The sequence below is a fragment of the Poecilia formosa genome, unplaced genomic scaffold, assembly GCF_000485575.1.
Source record: "Poecilia formosa unplaced genomic scaffold, Poecilia_formosa-5.1.2 Scaffold28, whole genome shotgun sequence".
Taxonomy (NCBI): Eukaryota; Metazoa; Chordata; class Actinopteri; order Cyprinodontiformes; family Poeciliidae; genus Poecilia; species Poecilia formosa.
Window position 1 is genome coordinate 287,322 of NW_006799967.1, and position 25,647 is coordinate 312,968.

Here is a 25,647-nt window from a genome sequence, read left to right on the forward strand (position 1 = left end):
TTTAACTGTAACTCGCAGTTAAACCATGCTGACCACGACGTGGGTGAATGAGAGTCTTTGATGAAATCATGAATGAACAGTAAGTTTTTTTTTTTGGTTAAGACCGAATCACCTCTTTGAAATTTGCAACTGCTACGCTAGTAATGAGAGAATGTCAGAGGAAAGTTAAACTATCGATCGACATGACGTCAGAAAACTTTTCCAACCATTCATGGTTTTTTTTAAGCAGAAGAGTCGTATAGCAAGAAATGTTCAAGAATCAGTTTTAACTATATTTATGTTTTAAACTAGGAAGATAAAAGCTTTGGAAAGTTTGGCTAAAAATTGATGTTGTTTGCAATTTGTGCTGACAGAAGCATTAAAAACGACCAGCAGCAACAGGAACCTTTTTTTTTTTCAGTAGATTACATTGTGCTTGAATCGGCGCTAGGTCCTACCTCTCCTTTCACTCCCAGACCAAGCTGCTGACCCAGTACATCCTGAACCTCGGCAAATACGACCAGAACTACGACATCCGAGACCGGACGCGCTTCATCCGACAGCTGATTGTGCCCAGTGAGAAGAGCGGCGCCCTCAACAAGTACGCCCGCCGCATCCTGCTGGCCTCCAAGCCGGCGCCGGTCCTCGAGTCCGCTTTCAAAGGTACTTCATCCGCTCGTCGTTTCAACCTCTAAGCCTTATTTTTGAAACAGTCAGGCCTCCTACACCACTTTTCTAGTTGCGATTAAATCCATTACTTTCTCCTGCCTGTTTTTCTTAAACCAGAAGAAAATCTCTGAATATGAATTAGGGGAAGCTTTACTTCAAACTGAGTGGCTCTATTTCCAGTGGATTCAGGTGGCGCTTTCATTATTCTGGTGTGTGTTTGTGTGTGTGTGTGTGTCTTTGAAGGGCAGTTAGGTCAGACCCCTTTACCTTGGACTAATGAGATGGGTAAATTATCGAGCCGGCGCTAACCTTTGTTCAGACACTGGGAGGTGGGGGGGAAACAAAACTTAATTTTCTCTCTTCCTCCTTGACAAAATGGACGAAACAGCCTCCTGTAATATTAAGATTCACAGGCGGTTTGCACCCACTGGATGTTTATGGATGGCCTTATTCACTCCTGTCATTCTTAATATTCACAAGTGAAGTTTTCTTTTTTTTTTCTCCTATCAAACAGAGGAGCACTGTTTTTTATTTCACACTCTAAGGACAAAAGCACTCGTTATCCTGTTGGTCACAGAGGAAAAGTACTGGGTGATTGTGGTGATAAACGATGAAAACAATTATTCCTCATCACCAAATCACCGACTTCTTCACTGACGATTGACCTTCTTGCTAATCAGTGTCGGGTTTCTTTGACTTCCTTCATTTTCCTTGTCTGTGCGTCCAGACAGAGACCGTTTCCAGCTGGGGACGCTCTCCCACAGCCTGAACATTAAAACCACCGGTTACCAGGAGCTGTCTGACTGGCCAGCGACGGCGCCGGATCCGTCTGTGAGGAACGTGGAAGTGATTGAACCGGTACTGTTTTCATCAGAAGCATTCTCATTTAACAATTTTTGACATATTCAAGTTACTCCAGCAGTAAATTTTAACAGGTACACCTTCAGATGCACTGAATTCAATTAAATGTAAATATTTCATGTCATCATCATCTTCATCATCAGCCACGTTAATTTTTACCGTCATATTTAACATGCAGACAATTCAGGGATGAAAAAGAAAAAAACATTTGGAGTATTTCTGTTTCTCACCAGTCCAATAGTTTAAATTGTCACCTACTTTTTGAAGATTTCTGTATTTTTTACTGTTTTACTCAAATTTATCTTATCCTTCCAGGCTTAAAAATGATAATAAGGTTGTGTGAAATATCTATTTAATGGAGAAAGTAAAAACTGGGTGTGAGTAGACTGATTGACAGCGCTAAGACCCTCCTCCGGGCTCTGATTGGTTGTTTCTAACGGGCAGCAGAGCATTTCTGCAGATGGCAGCAGGAGCATAGATTATCTGTCCCACCCATCAGGACATGGTGACAGTTTTAACAAAAATTTAAAAAGATACATATTTTTACTGTAAGGTTTAGCTGTCACATTGGCGATAATCCTGTCCAGTTCATGTCGCCTGTTTTATAGATGATCCAAGAGGAAATGAAGGATTTACATTTGTACTTTAAAGTATTTGTCTGTAACTTGCTTTTGGTTGCACAAAACTCAAAACACGGCATCAGATAACATCCGCAAAGCGAAAGTCGATTAACAGCCACCGCTGAAAGCCAGGAGAAAAATGTCTGGAGACACCAAATTCGCTGCTCATCCGTTTCTCCGTCTACTTAAATCTTTTAAACTCCAAAGTGAAATAACTGCGTCTGTTTGACACAGTAATAACAAAACAACTCTGTTCGGTGTTTAAATAAAGCTTTGATACTCTTAGATGTGGTCTTTAACAAAAAACAAAGAAAAGAGAAGAAGAACAAATCTGCTAATTGCTGAGCTCGTTTATTATGTCTCGTCGCTTTCAGCAACATAATTTGATGTGTTGCTTCGCTTTAGGTACAAGAGTGGGCGCCGTCTCTGGGGAAAGCCAAGAAACCCAAATCTGATAAGTTCTACTCAGACGATGAGGAAGAGGAGGAGGAGGAGGAAGGATCTGGAAGTGGCAGTGAAGACGACAGCAGCAGCAGCAGCAGCAGCAGCAGCAGTAGTGGTGGTAGCAGTGAAGGTATGTTTGTGTTTTAGAGTTTAAAAGTTACACTGCCTTTCAGAAACTGATAGAAATGCTTTTTTTATTCCTTTAGATTCTGACCGAAATTGATTTTATTTTACTTAATTATATTAGAAAATATTTGAAACGCGAATTAAATAGGTCGGCTGATTTCAGATGACGATCAAAACCAATTAAATTAAACGCACAAACTACACCAAAATAAGATTTATTAGAGTAAAAATAACTATATTAAACCCACAGTTGTGTTGTTCTTTAGAGTCGGGCAGTGCGAGCGAAGAGGAGAGCAGCGGAGGCTCGGAGAAGACCTCCAGTGATTCCGGGAAGAGTTCGAGCGGATCCGAAGTGAGCTCCAGCGAGTCTGAATCCAAACAAAAGAAGAAGAAACTAACTAAGAAGGCGACGCCGAGGAAAAGCAAGCAGACTGCTGCGGACAGGTGAGGGGAAATCCTCCAGGTTTCACAAATCACTAACTACGCTGTGTAGTCAGTCAGTAATCAACAGCTGTGAATCGATGCTAGCTTTAGCATCATTAGCTTTTGAAGGAAACAAAGTTTTCTCCATTTGGATAATTTGTCTCCCACACAAAAAATAAATTTTTTCCCCCCTCCTTTCATAGAGGCGACATCAACATCCATCCAGGAAACTCATTCCAACCACCAAAGTTTGCTGAATAAACTCTGTTTAAAAGCAGAATAAACTCTAAATCCATGCAAATTTAATGTACTGTAGCTTCTGTCCTTTCTTTACCACCCTAACCCCCTCCCTCTCTCCCTTCTCTCCCTCTCTCGGGTCGGCCGGTCTGCAGGAGTATCGCTGGCATGAGTTCCATTAACAAGCTAATCAAGGAGAATTTTCCTCCAGTAGTGTAAGCCACATTTACATGGCTAATGGATAATGACTTTTGATTGGTCATTTAGCAGCCTGGTGTTGCCAATAAACGAGATTTGAGTCATTACTACAGAATATGCTCACGCACTCTCCCTTACACAACTGGCAAATTTAGTTTCTTACGCAGCGCACTTCATTTACTCACGGACACACAAAATCACAGAACGTACCTGATTTTTTTTCTTTCTGTCTTTCTTTCTTTCTCTCATCCTTTCTTTCTTTCTCTTTCTTCTCTTTCTTTTTTTTTGCTGTGTGACAGGCCGCCGGCTGACCCTGTTCTCTCCATTAGAGAGTATAATTAGAGCAACTCACCCCAGTGCTCAAACACACCAGAACGCGCACACACACGCGTACAGTCGGTAATTAGAGCCGCTCACCCCAGTGCTTCCACAACAAACACAGCATAATGCCCTCATTATGGCCCAGTCATTTCAGGCAGGGCCTAATCAGTCCCACAGTGATTTATATCACTTTTTCCTGTTCGCAGCAAATGAAATCTGTAGGCCAAATTAATACTGGCTTTTCATCATCGCCCAAGTTAAAAAGCCAGTTACCGTCACAATTCCCCTCATTAATTTAACGGTTGAAAATCCCAGGCAGGCGGAGTAAACACTCATTATTGGAACAAATTGAAGAGGGACAGAGCAAGTGAAAGAGAGGGGAGAAAGATGGAGAAAATCTTTCTTGACTGAGCGCCGCATTGAATTCACTTTGCAAACAAAAACAGATTGATCGTCGTCGTTTTGATCGGGTGCACTGAAAGCTTTCAGACGCCTTAAAGTTTGTTTTGCTTTCACTTCTCAACGTGTTTTTTTTTCCCCCCTGGTGTTTTTGTTACAACTGAATATGTTTAATGACGCAAAGTTATTTCACTTATAAACTAAATTTTTAGGGATTAACTACTTTTTTCCACTTCCGTTAACAATATCAGAATTGGCATCGGCCGATGCAATCCGATACAGAAAAACAGTGCTGATTTGACTTTAAAACTAATTTTTTTTTTACAGTCATGAATGTACTGAATTACACACTTATTTGATGACACGTACGCCAATAGCTTCACAAGCTTGGTCAAACATGTAAAAACAACACAACTTTAATTTGTTCAGTCAGTGCAATTAGGACTAGAGCAGCCAATGTAGAATTAATAATAAAGAAACTGACCAAAGCAAAAGGTTGACATGTAAAAAATAAACTGCAGCAAACCTGTCAAATTATTCAGAAAGTGCAATTAGAAATTCTATATACAATGTAAAATAATGGTTTTGGTGAAACTTCCTTGTATGTTTGAGGCATTTTGTTTTTCTTTTGCCTGATTGTTTTAGTGACTCGGATGAAAACGGAAACGGTCCTGTGGGCAAAACCAGCAGCTCATCCGCTGAAAGCTCCTCCGACTCGGAGTCTGACTCCGAGGAGGACTCCGACTCCGACTCTCCAGCTCCGCAGAAGAAGACCGTCGCAAAGACTAAACCGAAGGTGATGTCACCCTTCAGCATCATTGTAGCTTGGCACAGCTGAACAGAGGTACTTGCTCAGTACCTCAAAGTCCTGACTTTGACTTTGCAACTCAGAGTTAGGACAACTTTGAGTTACAGTGCAAATCCATCCTTTCCCTGTTGAAGTGTTTAGTCCACTTCTGTCACAAGTCAATAAAATCAATCACTACAGTCAATCAAATGCTACAAATTTTCACATTTCCACTCTCATAAAGCAGTAACACATATCACATGAAAATGGTCTGAAAACAACAATATTGTCGTTTATCCCAATAATTACGGCGACTATTTATTGTCCAGCAAAATGTGCAGTGACAGCATTTGGTCCCATCTGATCCCCACTATCATATAGAGATCTCTCTCTGCATTCTGGACGGTTTGTGGGCTGCCAGTAAAACATTGAGCTTTAGAGCTTATTAAAGAGATGAAAGAAAAGAAAACCTGAATGTACACCTACAGAATGTTGGTTTTACTGGATTAACGTTGCTGAGGGCTGCTGATAAAAAGCTACAGTGGAACATTCACTTTCATGTTGCACCGTTCATCTGTGTGGTACGAGTCGCAGCCCAGTTGATGGGATATAATGGGGTTGAAATTGTAAACAGGAGAACAGCCCTCTTCTTTTCAGCTCCCACTGAGTATTAACATGATATTCTCCCAGCTGTGTGTGCTGAAAGCTTCAAAATCCTGATTTACTCTCTGGGATGTCATTTGGCTCCATGGCATCTCTTTTATTTTGTTTTTCTCTTCCACCCCTTAAGTTTTTTTTCCCCCAGTTCTCACAATCTTTTTCTTACCTGTTACGCTCATCACATTATCTTTCTCTCACCCTTTTGCCGTTCGGCGCTATGAAATTCTCATTTCATTCACTTTGTCATTTGGTTATGGCCTATGAATTATGCATCTTTTTCCCTCAGCCATTTTTTTTTTCTTGCACGGCTCTTTCAGATCGCTTTTCCAGTAACAGGGTTTCCGTCTCTATTACCCCCACCAAGCTTCGATCAGAGAAAATCTGATAAGATACGGCGGCCTGGAACTTTACGGTTTGGGTTGTTTTTTTTCTTTACTCCTGTTTGCCTCTCACTCCTTTGTCCTGTTTGTTTGCTGCTTATCTACCCTGGAGTTGGCAGAGTGGGATTTTATGGTTCTTTATGTGATGTGATAAACTCAGCTTGGTTAGGTGGGTATGGAGAAAGGGTGATAAAAACGTGCTCATATGTTTAAATCTGATTTTTATTGCAGGTTTGTGAAATTGAAGCATGTGTGTTTTTCTCTACCAGACTCTGTGTGGCACAAGCTGCATAGAAATGTAAACCAGTTGATTTGGGGAGGAATGTGTAACATCTTCAAGGTCTCGTTATTGAAATTGAAATGTTTCTCTCTCTCTAGGTGGAATTGCCACAATGCTGCAGTTCATCTTGTTTTTTTTATTTTTACACTCATTGTGAATTTGCTGTTTGCTTTTTAGGTGGAGGTAAAGTCCAAGAAGGAAGTCTCTCTATTGGATCTAGATGACTGTAAGTTCATCCGTCATTTCTAAGACTGGTTCCCTATGGCAGCAGGCTGCAAACTATAGTGAGACCCCCAGTAGAGCCAGTATCGCCTGCAAACTTGAGACCACCTCCAAAATTGCCCAACACTGCCTGTTTTAATAGTCTACACACCAAATATACACTGTAGAAACCATCTTAGCACTACTGCAGAAGCTAATGCTGCATCCCACTCACCTCAGAAGTCTGAACTCGGAGCGGTGAATAACGACAAACCCAAGTTAACATCGTTCCAGTTAACTTAGTCGGAGAAGTCAGGATTCCTATATCGTGACGCCCAAGTAGCCATTGTGCCTCTGATGAACATCGTCGTTGGCTGTACCTTCCACAACAACACATTTCATTTCAGTTTAGCTAAAGATGCTACATTTATCATTGGTTTCAGACACACTCTTACAAGTATGACTTGTAAAAATAAACGTGTTTTCACAACAGTTTACTATTGTTGATATGAGGAGCGGCCATTTTGAATCTTGAAGTTGTCTTTTTGAAAGATTCTCAGAATATTTGAAGCGGAAGTCCAACTTTGGGAGTCGTGGAGAGTTTCAGTCCATTTTTGCCAACTTGGAAGTCAAAATTTCTATGTTCCGACTACAAATGCAACGCAGCATAAAATCTAGAGTCTCCCTTATTGTTGTTACAATGGAAAATAAATGCAGGTCATGGATTGACTGATTTGCAAATATCAGCCAATGGCGCATCAGGTGCCCAGTCAATTCCAGCTTCACAAGTTTCATTTTCTTCCAAATGTTTTAGATACATTTTCAATGAATAACTTGCAAGTCACATTCCACTAGGTAGAGGTCCACTGTATTCAGATTTGTGTTCTGCATCATCATCCTGCCTCATCCCTAATTGGCTGTAGGAACAATAATGACTGTCGAGTAGTTGGATTATTCACCCAAAATAAATTTTCTGTAGGTGGAAGGACTTTGTTTATACTTTATTTGTACTTTTATTTATGAGGTGGTTAGAGAGACAAATTCTGCCAATGTCAAATTTGCTCCATGAAAGCCTGGTTGCTCCATAATGCAGGATTCATGAATATTAAGACATATGTCAGCAAATTGTATATTGTTTGTACTGCAGAACTTTATGGAGAATCTTCTCCAACTTAAAAAAAACTTTGAATCTGGACTGGCCACGCTGGCTTTAGGTGAGTCTAGATCCTCATCAGGCCCAGATGAAGCTGTAATACTTTTGTTGCAATCAACAATTCATGCCTGCTTATTAATAAATACCACACCTCAGTTTGTATGGATTGATCCCCACACATATGAGTATGACCCTGAAGGAGATGTGTGCACACCTCCAAATTGCACCCATGCTTAGTCACGCTAGTTGCTGGGAGACTAAAGGAAGTTGGGAATGATTGTAGTGAGTGTGGAGTGATCTTCCCACATAAAGCTACAAGCTACTGAGACGACCGAGAGAGTTTTGCTAAGATGAGGAACACATGGTAATGTTTTAGGACAGAGAGGGGAATACCTTCTGTTTTTTCTCGGCATTAAGAAGGTAGAAAGCATTCACACTAAATAATTTTTTTCCTAATTTGCTGGAATCCGTCCAGATTTAACTGAACATAAAGGTTTTTGGGGAGTCTATGACAGTCTTAATCCATTGTTGAGGGGGCTGTATTCTCAGTTTTGACCTTTTTGATCTTATAACTTAAAACAACCAGTTTTCCAGTTTGACTCATTGTTTCTTCTATTGTTTAGTTTCTCCTGCGCCTCCAAGTGCACCAAAGTCCTCTGTGTTCTCCTCGAGCCTGCTGTCCGACCTCGAAGGCCTCTCTCTCTCCAACGTCTCGTCCGCCATGCAGGTTGGTACCCGCCGTTTCCAAACTTTACGTCTGACCGCGTCACAACCAGACCGAGTGACATTTGCTCCAGCAGTATGTGCCGGGACTCGATTGTTCCTTTCTCCCTGACACCGCAGCATCAACGCGCGATGGTGAAATGAGCCTCCTCTCCCTTGAGGAACATTTCGGCGCCAGACGCCAACTATTGACCTTTCCCGCCTCACTATATTTATAGCTGGTCGGGACGGCGCAGCAGCTCTCCCCGTTTCCTGTATCTCTTATAGTCTGTCTTTTTCGACCGTCGCCGTCTTTTCGTTCTTCCACACCCTTGAACTCTATTTCTGCGCCTCATCTAGAAGTCCAACCGCTCTGATTCTCTCTCTCCTCCTCTGCCGCCCTCCTTCTCTTCCTGTCAGGTGTTGCGTCCCTCGTGTCTCCGTGTTGTGTATATCTGATGGTTGACCTTTCCTGGTGTGACGGCTCCTTTCTCTCCACAGTATGTGAGCAGCTCTTCACATCTGTGTGTTTTGTATCCCGTCTTTTCCCCTGGGAGGGGAACGTCCAAAACACACTCTCAGCTGCTGCTGTGTCTATTTTTCTTCGACAAAGTCGGATGTTTGGAAATGCTGCAGTTTGAGGATTTTTAAATTGCAACGAATTATGAAGATATGAAACTACTGCAACTCATTGTCGCCTTTTGTAGGGATGTTATGTTAATTTTATGTATGGCTAGACAATAAATCAATAGACAAGTGATCAATATCAATTGATAATACTTTTGGTAGTATATTCAATATATAGAATATTCACGGACTTCCTATCCAGAACTGCACAGCATTTTGGGAGATGAAGGCAGAAGAAAGACTTGATCTGCTCAACCTCTCACAGCCAGTAAAGCTAGCTGTGAGCTAGCTGGCATCGACTCATTCACTCTTTGGTTACCTAGCAACAACCTGTTGAGTAACTTGCGCAGCAGTAGTTTCAGGTTTTGTCACCTTGCCTCATAACTTCTTAAAAATTAACGTGTGGAGAGAAAATTGTGGATAAAACGGTAAAGGTCATGCCACCAGTTTGACATTGATATTTAAAAGACGGATCAGTAGTTATCAGTGTCTACTGATATGAAACGCTTATATCGTGATACATTTTTCAGCCATATCGTCCGACTCCATCTTTAGCTATAGTGGAACAATTCATGATTTGCTGGCAGAATGGCCTTATTAGGTTGCATGATACTTTATTAGATCATGAGACCATAGTCCAGTCGTAGCTGATGGACTTTCTGTAAAGGCTTCAGAACAGATAAATACATTATCTCATTTCCACCCTCGACTTAAGTACATCTGTTCAATGGAGACAAAAAAAAGTTCAGACTTTTTTCTGATCTTTTTTAAAAAAATAAAATAATCGTAACTAGTGGTACTAGTGGCTCTGCAATGTAGCACTCACTTTTCTCAAAAGGAGAGCACTTATTCTTTTTCTTTAAAATTTCTCAGGGTTGGAGCAAAGTCTGTCGCAGTGAGCAGTAAGTGATTTAATTGCATGATAAAAGAACTCCATAATTTCCATTTGCATGATTTTTTTGTTTGTTTTTTTTCATGTCTCTCTCTCTTTCTGCCAAAGACTGGATCACAAAGGTCTTCAGTTTGGCGCACATGGTCTCAACCCTGGTCTGGTAGTCTTGGTTCAATTTCGGGACCAAAATTACATTTGTTACATTTTCAGCTGCTGTGGTTCTTTAACTCTGCACTGAGTCAAACAAACCAAACCTTTTTTTAAAAACTTGTTCCCCACCTCGCCTGTGTTGGCGCTGTACCAAGAACCACTGAAGGAAGTAATATTAAAACCTCTGAAGAAGACATGAGCTCAACTTCCTCTTTCACAAAATGTAAACAAAAAAATGGAGCAGCGTCGGACCTTATTGGTCGCAGGATTTCTCTTCGGTCATTGTTAAAAGACCACAAGCCATTTCTCCCTCTAGTGCTAAGCTCTGATGTTTGTTCTGGTTGTATTTACCCAGAATGCCCTGCGCTGTAGTCCGTTTCCTGCCTTCGGAGCGGTCTCCGGACCGCTTGCCCTTCACGTCTCCTTTTGAACCAAACCAGAGTTCACTTCAGTCGGAACAGAGTTAAATTTTTGGGTCCGCATCAGAGTTTGATTCTCCCCAAACAAACCAGACTTTCTAGACAAAGCGACATGGAGTTTGATTAAAGTGGAGTATTGGTGCGAACGCACCCTAAAGGTTCTTCCTACTGCCCCCCNTCTCTCTCTCTTTCTGCCAAAGACTGGATCACAAAGGTCTTCAGTTTGGTGCACATGGTCTCAGCCCTGGTCTGGTAGTCTTGGTTCAATTTCGGAACCAAAATTGCAACATTTGTTACATTTTCAGCTGCTGTGGTTCTCTTTCACTCTGCACTGAGTCAAACAAACCAAACCTTTTTTTAAAAACTTGTTCCCCACCTCGCCTGTGGTGGCGCTGTACCAAGAACCACTGAAGGAAGTAATATTAAAACCTCTGAAGAAGACATGAGCTCAACTTCCTCTTTCACAGAATGTAAACAAAAAAATGGAGCAGCGTCGGACCTTATTGGTTGCAGGATTTCTCTTCGGTCATTGTTAAAAGACCACAAGCCATTTCTCCCACTAGTGCTAAGCTCTGACGTTTGTTTTGGTTGTATTTACCCAGAATGCCCTGCGCTGTAGTCCGTTTCCTGACTTCGGAGCGGTCTCCGGACCGCTTGCCCTTCACATCTCCTTTTGAACCAAACCAGAGTTCACTTCAGTCGATCCGATACTTAGGTTTTCGCCGGAACAGAGTTAAATTTTTGGGTCCGAATCAGAGTTTGATTCTCCCCAAACAAACCGGACTTTCTAGACAAAGCGACATGGAGTTTGATTAAAGTGGAGTATTGGTGCGAACGCACCCTAAAGGTTCTTCCTACTGCCCCCCTCTCTTCCGATGAGTTTTAAGTCAAGTTAGCAGGTAGTTTGCGTTTGCCCGCCACCCTCCTGCCCCTCTGCCTTCCTGCCTGCCTGTCAGGATGACTGACAGCTGCTCTCAAGCCAACATGGATGCAGCTGGAGTCTCGTTAGTCAGTCTCTCCTCTCAGGTGAAGGCCAGGGAGTAATGGCGAATAGAAATGCAGATTAGAACAGGGAACTTTTTGCACGTCGCCATCTGATTTAGAGTCAATTCTATGCATAAATACATGATGGGGCTGCAGAATTCATAGACAAGGGTAAATAACCTCACCTTTACTCACACACTCTCATACACACACCACCTCGTGCATATGCACATTCTGCCCCCCTCTCACACACACACACACTCACACCAACTGGCCCCAGTGTCATTTCTATTTCTCAGCAATCTGCCCACAGAGGCAGCGGTTGTGTCTCAGCTGAGCGCTCGGGCCCTTTTAGAGAATTACTGCATGGTTATCAAAGGCGTTTAGATTAACCCCGGTCACTGTCTTTGACCCACCTCCCTCTTCTGTCTCCTGCTCCTCTCTCCCCTCGTTTCTGCATGCTACCGCTCTCTCTAATAACATTTTGACATCAGGATCTCTCACAATTGCCTCTTAAATTCACCCCCCCACCATCCACCACCCCCGAACCTCTTCCGACCGCTGTCCGTGTGTGTGCGGCAGCGGGGTTGGGGGTGAGGGGGTGCGGGCGGCTGAGGCTGATAACTTTTCATTCATAATTAGCGGTCGGCGAATGGGGCCGCGTTAGGGGGAAATTGAACTGTCAGCGGCGGGGCGCGGGGCGTTTGACCCCATCACGCCCAGAGGGGCCCATCATAATTTGTTCATTTGGTGTCCATCAGGCGGGCGCGGGCTCTGCCCCCTCCTCCTCCCCCGTCTCTTGCCTCACCCCCGTGACCTCCCCGTAGCACCCCTCCCCCCCTCTGCCTCACACACCGCCGTAAGCTCCAGGGTTCACGTCTAATTATGAATCAGCAGAAGGACCTCCAGTGCCGCGAATATAGCGGCTCCTGCCCTCCAAACCTCTCGCTGCCACTCAAACTGCAGAGATTGCTTCTTAAATAGGAAGAAATGTCCGCGAGGAAGCGGTCAGTCAGGTGAACCGGCCGCTTGTTATGGAGAACGGACGGGTTTTAAAGCATCTCTTTAGTCCTAAAAATTTTGGTCACTCTTTAATTTTTTTCCCTGTTCTTTTCTCTCTTCACTTGTGTTTATCTTTCTCTGAATTTAACTTCTGACTAGGCCTGTCACAATAACAAATTCTCCCAGAAGTTACCGTGAGATCGTTCTCAAGTTATATAATGGTAATGGCATAATAATGAAAGAACATATTCTCAAAGATCAATAAACTTTAAATTCTAATGAAGATTTAACACTAGAACTGGAAGACGTTTTAAAGATCCAAAATAAACAAACAACAACAAATAAATTGAACAAAGGGGCTAGTTGAGTCTAAAGCACCAGATTTTGGTAGAGAGAGAGAGGAGAAAAACGATAAATCCTGCAAATGGAAATTATTGAGCTTGTTTTAATTTATCATGCAATTAGTTGAGTTGTTATTGATTGTGACAGGCCTACTGCTTACATTTATGATATGTGAATTTGTTGCCATTCAGAACTTAACACTGAATGACAACGTCCAGTGTTAATCTTTTTCAGGCAAAAAGATGCTAATTTTAATTGCACATTTACAAACGTACGATTACACGTTAATATTTTTAGTTTTAAAATGTTTTGGGGTTTGTTTGTTTTTTTAGATTAAATTACATTCCATTTTCACAGGAATTGTTGTTGGTGGGATTCCTTCAGTCTACGCCTCACGTTCAGTAAATAGATGAATAAAAAGTGTGTGTGGCACTTGTAAAACTGGATTAAGGACACTCCTGCCTCTGAATATCAATCCTCTGTTATTGCTAATCGGCCTTAATGAAGAAAAAAAAAAAATCAAAATTAATCATTTGAGAAAATCTAATTTCCTGAAAAATTGACACAAATGAACTAATCTCTGTATATGTGTTCTGGAGAGGCTCCTTGTCAAGTTAAAATAGGTTTAGGGCTAGCATTTATTTAATTCAATCTGCAGCCAAGGTCTTTGTGACAATTAATTGTCATCTTCAGATCGAAGGGGGAAACGGTCAGGCCCTAAAAATCAAACACATGTCCCCCTTACCTTAAACCTGCCGATTCTTGGAGAGTTTAATGAAATCCCAAGTGAACAATATCTGCAACAAACAAAAACTAAAACTGGATTTTTCAGTATATAAACCATGCGTTGTTGTGCACTTCACAGCTCTTTCGTTTCAACGCGAAGCCCGCTTCAATCCTCTTAGACTTTTTTTTTTTTTTTTTTTTTTTTTGAGCACGTCAGCGGGATTTTCAGGTCATTTGCCAGAGAGGATGCTGGGAACGCGCCGTCCGTGCTCTGAAGGTGACTGGCGTGTCTGTGTCATCCATCACTGGAGCTTCCTTTAAGTTGATGCATAATAGAGCCTCTCAATCAACTTCCTCTCTCATTGTCACCTTCCTCCTTTCCTGTCCGGGACCGAGCCTCCGAGCCCAGACCCGAAGGGAAGAAGAAAAGAAAAAAAAAAAAAGAGAGACTGACAGAGAAGTCAAGGTTACATCCCTCTCCCTCTCTTATTTACACTTGAGGTGTTATGGGATTGCTCCGCGCAGCGTAGAACAACAGCGGATGGTGTGTGGGCACTCGTGTCAGCCTTTAACTGTCCACCATGTCAAATTGGTGATAATATGCAGTTTGAAGCGCTGTCCCCGTCCCCGTTCAGACAGGGGGGGCGAGAAGGCACACAGGAGGACCTTGAAGGCGGGATGTCTCTGTCAGGGAGGTAAATCTCCGTCGTGACGGCCTGGCAAACATTACGGTGGGCTTTATCGACACCGACTGCTCCGACACATCCAAAAGTGGTCCGATAAATTTGCGTGGCGGCGTGACGGCCGCGAGAGACGAATGTTTTTGTGACCTCTGTTACAGACGCTACGATGGCCTAGTGGCAGAAGATGCACGTTTTATTTTACATTTCTTTTCTTTTTTTTTTTTTTTACCTCAATTGTTTTTTTGTTTTTTTTTATAGTGTCTCTAATCTATCTGCAAGTTTGCTTTTCCTATATTCTTAAAAATAATTTCAGAGAACCAGTAACTTGTAGATGTTATGATTGCAGCTCACTCCATGGGTTTTTAATAGAAAAGTTTAAATTTTAGGGAGGCACCGATCCACTTTGTTCACTTCCGATACTGAACCTCACATATCGGTATCGGCAGACACCGATCTGATACAGAAATCTGTGCTGAATTGACTTAAAACTTTTTATTTTTTTAACACAGACATAAAAGGGCTGAATTACATATTTATTTGCCAACTCTGCATCAGTACAGCACACTTAGATAAACTTATAGCTTCACAAGTTTAGTCAAACAACACAAATGTAATTTGTTCAGCCAGTGTAATTAGGAATATTACACTGATTTTATTTTTAAAATATTTCTTTAATATTTAAAAAATAAATATTAAAGAAACTGCAATTGATAAAAACAATAGGTTGACCGCATGTACAATGAAGAAAACTCAGTGGAACAACTTTGTAGCCGTAAGAAAACCACTAATCTGTGAGACTAACCAAAATGAAAATCTGCAAATTGTGAAGGAGAATAAAGTTTCCACTCGGGAGCGAAATAAGAAGGTTGTGTGACCTGATGAGTGCTGTTGCTAAGAAGCAGATGAAGTGATTTACCCATCATGCCTCGTGTCTACTATAGCGCCCCGTGACTACAGCGCTATGATCCGGTGTTACTGTTGTTGTTGAGGTCAAAGTTCAGCACCGTCATAGGTAATCTGACTACCTGAAGATGCTGAATGAGCAGGTTATCCCATCAACGAGACGTTTGATTTGTTCACATTCAGCTCCACTTATTCACAGATTTTAATACATTTAGTCATAGATTTTTTTTTGCACCAGTTGTCCAAACATTAGATTGGAGCTTATGGAGAAGCAGCATTCAGCTTCTATGCTCTACAAATCTGGAACAAACTCCCAGAAAACTGCAAAACAGTTGAAACATTGTTAAATGTTAAACCAAGGCTAAAATCCCACCTGTTTAAAGTTGCTTTAGATTCATAATAACTGGAACTTTGACCAACATGTTTGGTGTTTATCGATGATTTTAATAACGACTCTTATTTTTGTTACTGGTTTCACAACGTCTTTGCTTCACATGTTTTCATGAAGCAAAGCATTTTGAACTGCGTTGCTGCTGAAATGTGCTGCACAACTAAACTTTATGTTATTTAGACTGTGTGTTAATAAGAGAAAATCTCCAATTACTTAGACTTACCAACATTCTTAATTTCGCATCAACATAATAGAACTTGAATGTCGTATAATAAATCTGCACTGAAATAAAAACAAGAACGGATCGAAAAATAAAACCCAAAATGAATAATTGACCCCAAATGACACATTCTTATCACACCTTTTGGGTTTCTAAGTTTGTAGAATCATTAAGTTTGTTTCCAGCCTTTTTTTTTTTTTAATACTTTTCATTTCTCTGTTTTTCTAATCCTCTTGTCCCCATTTTCGATTGATATTTTCGTTTTTTATTCCCTGAACTCGGACTGAGTGCCTTCTGGTGACAATTATTTTTGAGTCTTAATCAATCTTTTTTTTAGTTTATTTTAGTCTAATTAGATTTAATTAGTGCTGTCACTCAAGAAAGAAAAGATCTGACTTTTTTGACAAAAATACCCGTACTTTTTGTTGTGCTTGTTGTTTGCTTTGTTTTGTTTTGGACACAACACAACACTTCTGCTGTTTATGGACATTATGTGATAATTTTCTGCTTTAAAAACACACACACACACACATTTTTCCTGCTGTATTGTGTTGCCTTGTGTGGGCTGCCTGTGACATCTCGTCTCTCTAATGAGAGCAGGCAGTCGAGAATCTCCACACCACAGAGTGCGAACGGCGTTCATCTGCTGTAACAGGATGTTAATTCCACAGATAGAAACTAAAACGCCGCCTCCACCTCCTTTCTTTTCAGCGCCTCTCCGAGGTAATACAATTTCCTGCCTCTGAAAGGGTAAAAGCTCCTTTTAAACAGCCAGCCAGAGGCAGGGGCTCGGGGCCGAGGCAGCCACTTGTGTTTCTATTCATTAGGGGTGTTTTTATTCAGCCTGCTTTGCCTGAGCATCCGGCCCATTTTCATCTAACTCAGCTGATTGAGGATGTTTCCTCGACGCACTCCTCTTCACCTTCCAGACTTAACGAAGGGAGAGTTCTTCGCTAACAAGAGGCGCCTTCTAGCTGTTGATTAGAGACGTTCAGCTGTATGAGCGTTCGTCACGTGACGGACGGATATTCTTGTGTTGTCCTGGCCTTTAGTTTGGATGCAGTTGCAATTCCGGGGGGGGGGGGGGGGTGTTGCTCAAAGATCAACACACCCAGAACCGTAATTATGTCAAAGCTGTATGAAAGATGTACACATTATGGTTTTAAATAAAAAACAAAAACAAAAAACTAAAGTTTTTTTATTCTTTTTAGCTGCAGATGCATCCTTTGCTACAAATGATCAGGCGTTCACTAATGGAACGTTATTGCATCTTAGACAAATGTTTTCCTATTTCTAAAAGGTAATTAATTACTTTATTTGCATTTGTTAGTGTATTTTTAATTTTATGTAAAAACAGCTTAAGTTATAAATTGACAAGTCTGCAGAAAGTGTCAATTTTATTATGCAATTAATCGATTGCTAGTTGCAGCTGTTCTCTGGCTACAGATTGATGTCTGAACTTTGTATAGGCTCTTTTTACAAAAGAATATTCTTTAATCTCTTTCTAACTCTTGGCTGAATGTTTGGGCTCATTGTCCTTGTTGAAGGAAAACCTTTGACTCTTTTTTAACTTCTGACAGATGTTCTTCACTTATTTAGCTCCATCTAAATTCCCATCAATCGTTAACCAGCTTCTGCATCCCGGCACAGCATGACTCTGCCACCACCATGTTTAATACTGATGCTCAGTGTGTGTTTTCTCTTTTGATTTTTGCTACACGTCATTCTGAATGAAGTTCTGTTTATGTTGTGCTTCTTGGTCTTCATGATTGTGTTTGTTCTCTGCGTCAGTCGTCTGAGATTAAATTAGAAAGCGGTGGACTCAGTTTACAAATTAGGCATTTCAGATTTCTATTTGTAAAAAATAATAATAAAATAATGTAAAATTACATGTACTTTTCAATTCTCGCATACAACTTTGTGTCACATAGAATCTCAGTGAAATACAATGTGTTGACAAAATGTGTAAAGACTTATCTAGAAGAATCGATCCATCATGGCTGCCTGTTTTTGTCACTGATTTTATTCCAATCTCTCTCCAGGTCACTTCGTCATCGTTTGGCCCCGTGAAAACCTACGAGCTGCTCCACCATATGACGGGAAAAGGCTTGTCGGCCAAGTACCATTTCCCCCGGCAGCCATGCTTGTACCAGCCCAGTATGGTTGCAGTGCAGGTCATCCTGACCAACAGCTCAGATCACAGCCTGGAAGAGATCCATATAGGAGATCGTAGCCCAGGCAGCCTGAACGTCCACTGCTTTAACACTGTTGGTGAGCCGCTTGCACACACAAAAATGCCAACACCCGTTACGCCGTACATTTGCAGCAACAGCATGGAAATGTCTCCTCTGACCGGATAGATGCTTTGTATGAGTTAAAGTCACTTTAAGAAAAAATTAAAAAAAAGTTCACATTTGCTTTAAAGGGGAACTATTATTTAAAATAGAATTTTTTTTAGCTTTACATTATGCTTTAATGTTGGTCTCTCCTCAAAAACATATCTGGAGTGTTGCTTTGATTCTTTCATGCATGACTGAGAAATTTGCCGATCTCCATGGCAACCATTCAGCTTTGCAAAACACCTGGGTGGACCTAGCCCCCCCTCTGAGATGCAGCTCCTCTTCAGAGCTACAGTTTGTGGGCTTCTGACTCCAGCACTCAGCTCCTTCAGACTAGCCTGCAGCAATTAGCAAACACCTGGTGAGCTATATGAGCTACTTCTCAGAGCAACGCCTTTCAAAGTGTTTTTAAAGGGTTAAAAGAGTGGCCATGTTGTGATGACTTCCTGAAGGCTGAGTTTCAGAAAGATGAGGAGTTCTTAAAGAGACAGAGGCCCAATTTCAAGGCGTTAAATTAGGAAGTAAAAAGACTTAGTCTTTATTTCATATATGTAGCATTTTTTTAACAACTGAAGTTAACCTTACTTGATCGTGCTATAACATTTTTATTTTAAATATTGTATAGAATAGTTATTTAGTGATACTTTGAGATCTCCTCTTTTCTTCTTTGGCCAAAACTGACAAATTCAAAAACTACTGGTGGGCCACAAAATTCATTAAATTAAAAATACAAAAATTAGTTTGTGATTTACAGGTTTTTATGAAAGTTTATGAAATGTGTATGTCATTAAAGATCAAACACATAAATAGGACTTTTGACTTTTGCTTTATAAAAAAGAGATGATTTCATGGGCCACACTTTGGACACCCCTACTCCATGTCGCTTATTGAGATTTTTCTTGGCTCGTTGTGTTTTCCAGACGGATCTTAAATGATCATCAAATCGTGGAATACCCTCTAAGCCCTTTTAGCCCCACTTCTACTAAAAACAATTAAATAAATTAAAAAAAAAGCAGACGACTAATCACCAGATCTAATCAAGTCACATTTTCATTGATATCGATCAGAAAAAGAAAATTGACACTCCGTCCCCAGTTTTCCGTCTGATAAACTGTACCTTTAAAACCTCTGGTGCGTGCGGGCCCTGAACGCACCACGAGACATAAGCAGTGCGCGGTGAAGCATGCTAAAAGCGCCCTTTGCAGGGGATTGATTGGGCATTGAAGGAACTCATGCAGCCAAACGGTGGGTAATTTGGATCGATTGAGTGTGGGTACGGTGAGCCAGAGGCTGGCTTTAGTTTGGATGAACTGCAGGGGGATGAATACAGACAAAAGCTTTATGTTGAGCTGCTTTATGCCTGTTTGCTGAAGGATGATGATGATGAGTGAATTTGCTCTTTTCTGCTGCCTATTGTCATGTAACATTATACCAAAGGACACTGGTGTTTACTTTGAGTTCAGTTTCTGCTGGTTATGTGTGGAGAGGCCTCCTTAAGCTCATCACAATAAGCAATAAATCAATTAGTCAGAAGATTAATTAAAAAGAGCGCAGTAATTTCCAGTTGGACAACAGTCGTAAAAAAAGCAACAAAAAAATCGCTCTCCTTTAAAGTAATTGAAAAGCCGCCATTTTGAGAAATGCTGCAAACATTTGACAGCCAGGACAAAGCAGTCTGACCTTCCTGCCACTTTTGCCTGTTTTCCCTGTCTCAGCTGAATGACTATTTTAGTTTTTACAAACTTCACAATCCATTTTAATTGTTTTGTTTATTTTGGATACTTGAAATGTTTTCTGATTCCAAATTAAATGTTCTTTAGAAATTAAATTGTTTTGGATATGTGAGTGGGTCTACTTGGATTATTATGCTAATATTGTTATTATATTGGTTGAAAATGGCTGTAATGGTCTCAAACCAACAATATTATCGAGTATCACAATAAGTTCTGGGACTATTTATTATCCAGAAAAGTTTACCGAGACAGGCCTAGGGATCCCATCATGCAAATAAAAAAAAAAACATATCAGCATTCATCAGCAGTGATCACGTTTTCTAACTTGTGTAAAGTCGCTCCAAACTCCATGTGTCGCTTTAAGATTCTGATTCTCTCCAACATTTTTAAACTCCTCGTATTTTCCACTATTTTCTACCTCAGCTCTCCTGATGCTGATTTAGTCCTTGACGGCTCTGTTGCTTTGGAAAGATGCTTCTCTTTCGTATTTCTTCTTTTTTTTTTTTCCTCTTCAGAGGCTGAATTTGTCGGGAAAGTAGATTGAAGGATAGATTTCTCACACGTGGCGGCCTTGCTTTGCGATGTAGAAAACACACGCCGTGTAGACGCTTGTCTGTTCCACTCCGCTCTCCCTTTCCTCCATCCTCCCCCCCGCGCCGCATGCCCTGCCCTTGGAGCTCACTCTCTCTTCTCATGTTTTTCCCCCCTCCCCTTTACTTCCACTTTCAGAGCGGCTGGAGCCGGGGGCCTCGGTGAGCGTGTCCATGGGCATCGACTTCAGCGACTCAACACAGGCAGCCAACTTCCAGTTATGGTAAGATAACAGGAAACCCTGGGGGAAAAAAACAAACAAACAAAAAAAAAACCTCACATGTATGACTGCTTGAATCAATTTTGCCAACTGCTGGTTTTGCCTCTCTTGTTTGTTCTTGCTGTTAATTTTTTTTTCTTTTTGTTTTCCCCCCTCACTTTGCCTTCGTTCCCAGGTGAGACATCAACCACGATTGATCCCGTTTCACTGGGATAACAATTATTCCCCCCACTCCCCTTCCACTAATCAGTCCCAACCCAAATCAGCCTGCTGAATGCCATTGGCACTGCTGCTCAGCTGATCAATAACCTTATCAGAAAATCTGTCTGAGATGGAGAGGACGGATCAATCCGCTCCAAAATTCTATTCACAGAGCCATCGGTTTGCTTGGCAACCAGAGGAGAAACGTTTCCAAAAAAAGGGACACAAGGCCGTTCAAAATACACGATGCGTTATTAGCATTAGCATCAGTTTGAACTAAAAAGCATTTTAAATGGACTTGACCTCGCACTTAATTATATATACGTTATGTTGAGCTATTTAAGCCAGAAGCAACATTAGTGAACATATTTGAGCATAAGCAAATCATTTCCTACAGTTTTTATTATCAGTCTATAAATATTTTTAGAAATATCCATCTGTTTTTATAAATGAAGGCTTCCCCAAAGCACAAATTGTGCTTTAAAGATTTTGTATTAATTGTGGAATATTCCACATTTGTTAGAAATATATTTAAGTTTGTTTTCACACTTTTCTCAATGTGATTCTTGTGATAAAAAATAATAATTGGAATGTAGTTTCATTCACTGATGTGTGTTTTAACGATGTTCTGCTTAATATAAATTTTTTCCACTTAAGTTTTTCTCTGATTCAGGTTTTGAAATGTCCAAATTCTCTAAAATCTGGGAACTAGCCCTTTAATTTAGTTCTGGTGAAAAGTCGTGTTTGGATGCTAGCCCTAGCATCATTAACCAGCTGCTTCGTACGGTAACGTTTTCTTAGAGCTTTCAAATAATTTTCTATTACAGTTATATAAAAATGTAATAGAAATTGTTTTTTTTTGTTTTTTTTTTTTATTTATGTTAAGAATGTTTAAATATTGAGTTTTATGGCCAAACGTGAAACACACCTTTATCATCAAATATTCATTAGAGCTTAGACTTCTTTCACCAACCAAAGAAACACGAAAAAAAGAAATTGGATAATGTTTGTGTTGGAACCCTTTCTTTATAATCATCCCAAGGTCCAAGCAAACATGACAAATAAATCATGTTTATTTGTCAAAAAATTTAAAAATATTTTACATTTAAAAAAAAAATCCATGAAAGTGTACAACAGGAGATAATATTTAGGGTTCATTAAGTGTTCAGTTTATTATTTATATGCAACTCAGGAGTTTTGCTTCATTTGTCACCAGAAGTGTGAAAAACATGCATACCAGGAAACAGTCATTTCATTTTCATTTATTAAGGTTTTTTTTTAATAATTATTATTATTTGTGGTGCAGATGCTGTGGAAATTAAAGGCCGAGCCCTACTAAAACTGATCTGGATGTTTTGTAACTTTTTGGTCAAAGTCTAAAACAAGGAAGCACTAAAGCAGGGGCGTCCAAAGTCGGTCCTGGAGGGCCGGCATCCTGCATGTTTTAGTTCTCTCCCTAGTGGTGGTAACAACCTCTTCAACAAGTCAATATTCCTCTTAGGGCTTCTAACAAGCCATCATTTGATGCAGGTGTGCTGAACCAGGGAGAGAACTAAAACATGCAGGATGCCGACCCTCCAGGACCGACTTTGGACACACGTGCACTAAAGGATTTTCGTTTGCATTGTTGACCGCAGTACAAGGCCAGTCAAAGCAGAGTTTAACATGCTGCTTTGAAGTAACACTCTGCGGGACGGAGGGCTTTAGTACAAATGGGTAATTCGATTAATCTGCATTATGTTATATGAGTGCAGTTCCAAATCTAATACAGTGCTAAGAAAGTTGAGCCTTTTAGACTGATCACGTGTGTTAACGTTGACAGCCCTGGTCAAGACATTCTGTCAACAAAACAATCTAAGGTCCAGTAAGGAAAGCGTTAGTTTTTTTTTTTTTTTCATGGACTCTTTGTAATCCTGTTTGTCCCTCCTCAGCACCAAGGAGGACCAGTTCAGCGTGTCCATTCAGCCCGCCGTAGGAGAGCTGTTGATGCCCAGCACCATGAAAGAGCCAGACTTCTGCAGTGAGCAAAGTGAGTGCATGTTTGTGTCATGCTTTTCTCTTTGAAGACGTAAAGAAATGCGTCACAGTCCAACAGATTCTCAGAGACGAGCATCACTGTGTGTGTAATCCTGATCCACGGTGGTTTTAATTAAATAAAAACCTTTGGCATTGACCTTTTCCCTCAGTTTTAATATTTGCTGACAGAGTCTCAGTCCAGGTTTGATGTCTTTACTACTTTAGCTCCTTGGATCAGGCAGAAGTATGTGAATATGCTGCTTGTCTGTTTTCAATGTATGTGAGCCAGAGGACTGCAAGACTGAATCAAATGAGGACTCAGTGTAGCGAGGGGTGACGGCATGTTAGGGCAGTTCATCAGCGGCCCACCGTGTTTTTGTGTTAAACTGTTAAAAGTAACAAAAATTAGGAGGTGCATGAGCAGGCATCATAATTTGGAAATAATAGTGTGAGGCCAACAGGCAGGTGCAGGGACGATGCGATTGTTGCTCAACCCTTAGCCTGGCAGAAGGGCAAGTAAAGCCTGGTGGGCTGCCAGGCTTATAATACACTGGGGGAAACCCTGGGCCTAAATAATCCAACCCAATCCGAGCCCTTAGGCATCATGTCCGAGCCCAACCCGACAAATTATAGGCTTATGCCCAAAGTAAACACAACATGTTATTTTAATTAAGATATTATTGATTTCGTTTTTAGACTATAATTGGAGTGAGCAGTGTAACTTCTCCCATTTTCTGCTTCTGTTTAACATGTTCTAGCTCCATTTTGTCACTTGTTGTAGTCGCTGTCTGAATCAAGTGCAAATCGTCTGGGATGTGTGATTGATGGGAGCGGAACAGGGCGCATTGTGCAGTGCGCTGTGCTCGTTACTTCTACACCTTAATTTCTTTCGTCCGTCAACAGGGTAATCCATCTAATCACCTAGTTAGACTCTAACAAGTAGAAAACCGCTTTTCAAAATTTCGGTTCGGCTTGTAAACCTAAACCCCACATTTTACTCTGACACCGTCCTGCTTGTGATCACTGTGGGCTTATTTTTTTATGTACACCAACCACTGTCACATAAAACCTATTAACCAAATCTGTTTACACGTGCATAGAGTAACAATAACAAAATGTGTAAACTCTTCCAGCTGGTCCACATCCTCTGGATGATGTGGTTCCTTTAGGGAGCGGAGAGGAACGCCGCCCACCCGTCAGCGAGCTTCTGAGTGCTGCTAAATGCTGCTTCTGCATTAATTAACCTTATTCATGATTGTCTGAGCTCAACTGCACTTAGATAAAAGCAAAGCGAGATTTAAGATGAAGTAACAGCCTGTTCATTCGGACCATTTTCTCTCAAACAAATGTACTTTAATGTATACCATTGGAGGGAAGTCAATAACTTATTTCAGGTAATAGGTTTTTATTATATTTGACAGTGGGACCACTTTAATTTCTACCTAAAATGTTCCTATTTGTCTCAATTCGTTTATTTAAATCCTTTCCCATTACTCGGCACAGATGAACTCTCCTTTTTTTGTTGGTCTTTTATTGTTTACTTTCGCTCTTTTACACAGGATAGATTATATTCACATGCTGAAAGGTTGTGGATGGTTTCGTTATTCGGTTCTGTACTTTGAGATGGACCGATCAGAATTTCGTGGTCGATTTCGAAGATTTTGAGCCGCCAATACCAGTTTTGGCAGATTCCAATCTATACAGTAGGAAGATTTTCCCAAAAAAATGACATGAAAATCATTTTCATAGCTCTTAGGTGATTTCATCCGTCAGAGGAGTTTCTGTGAAACCATGTTAAATATGTTCAAAACAGTAGCAAAATATTTCCTTCACATATTAAACTATCTTTAGGAGCTTTTTATTGATAATTACTGCTGCTAGCATAGCTAGCATGACTGAAACCACACTTTATTTAAGCATTTCTGATTCTGGAAATGGCTAATTTAGCGTTTTCCCTCAGTAAAGACATCCGTACTGAAAAGTGTTGGTGTGATCTGGTAGTGGTTAGGATGTGGTGCATTCACCACAGTATTTTTGAGATACTCATCAGCTTGTCAAGGATTGATTAAGCTATAAATTTGGTGACTCTGGTCACCAGCCAGTTTCATCTGGCATCTGTAAACCTGCGGATTGAATCTTTTCAACTTTTACTTCAATTTTCATACATTTTATATGTAACGTAACAGATAAAATTACGTTTTTGTTGTGTTGTAATTTTTCTGAGCAAATATTTTGCATCTTCTCAGAAAAGCTTATGGGCATGAATGAGACTTCAGCAACCATCACCATGGCAACTGCCAACACCTCCAAGCAGAACATCAGCAAGCAGGTCCTGTCGGTGGCTAATGTAGGAGTGGTTTCATCTGACCAAAACAACCTTCAACGGTAAAACACACACACACACACACCCTCACCTGCATTCACTTCTCTTGTTAAAACATGTATATTCATAACATGTCTTACCGTGTATTATGTATGTCATGATGCTTACACATAGCTTGTTATAAATGTTAGAATGCTCATTTATGTCGGTCTAATTAGTTTTGTGCAGTGGTTCCCAAATGCATGGCTTTGCCAGGTTTTAGTAGGTTTTATTTCTTAGTGGTTGCAGAACTGCAGTTGTGATCACACATTTTAAAGGTCATGTTACTTAAATTAATCATGACAGGAGTTCTTAAACTGAGCAGGGAAAAATACTGATTCATTTTATTTATTTATATATATATATATAAAAAAAAAAAAATTTCCCTCTCACCCTCCGTGGGTGG

At 40.7% G+C, this 25,647-nt stretch overlaps 1 protein-coding gene across 6 annotated transcripts in view; it reads left to right on the top strand.

Annotated features, from left to right (window-relative positions):
* ap3b1a (adaptor related protein complex 3 subunit beta 1a) overlaps positions 1-25,647 on the top strand; it is a 58,265-nt gene that overhangs the window by 22,214 nt on the left and 10,404 nt on the right. For 2 of the 6 annotated variants that reach the window (XM_007548780.2, XM_007548778.2), the window contains exons 16-27: positions 456-642; positions 892-933; positions 1,376-1,506; positions 2,535-2,703; positions 2,966-3,143; positions 4,923-5,073; positions 6,562-6,610; positions 8,362-8,465; positions 17,822-18,050; positions 20,581-20,665; positions 22,795-22,892; positions 25,126-25,264. In XM_007548780.2, the coding sequence (XP_007548842.1) occupies positions 456-642; positions 892-933; positions 1,376-1,506; positions 2,535-2,703; positions 2,966-3,143; positions 4,923-5,073; positions 6,562-6,610; positions 8,362-8,465; positions 17,822-18,050; positions 20,581-20,665; positions 22,795-22,892; positions 25,126-25,264 (1,562 nt within the window). Of the gene's footprint in view, positions 1-455; positions 643-891; positions 934-1,375; positions 1,507-2,534; positions 2,704-2,965; positions 3,144-4,922; positions 5,074-6,561; positions 6,611-8,361; positions 8,466-17,821; positions 18,051-20,580; positions 20,666-22,794; positions 22,897-23,121; positions 23,124-25,125; positions 25,265-25,647 lie in introns of those variants that run through there. The other 4 variants (XM_007548782.2, XM_007548781.2, XM_016669926.1 and 1 more) reach the window with 3 other exon arrangements.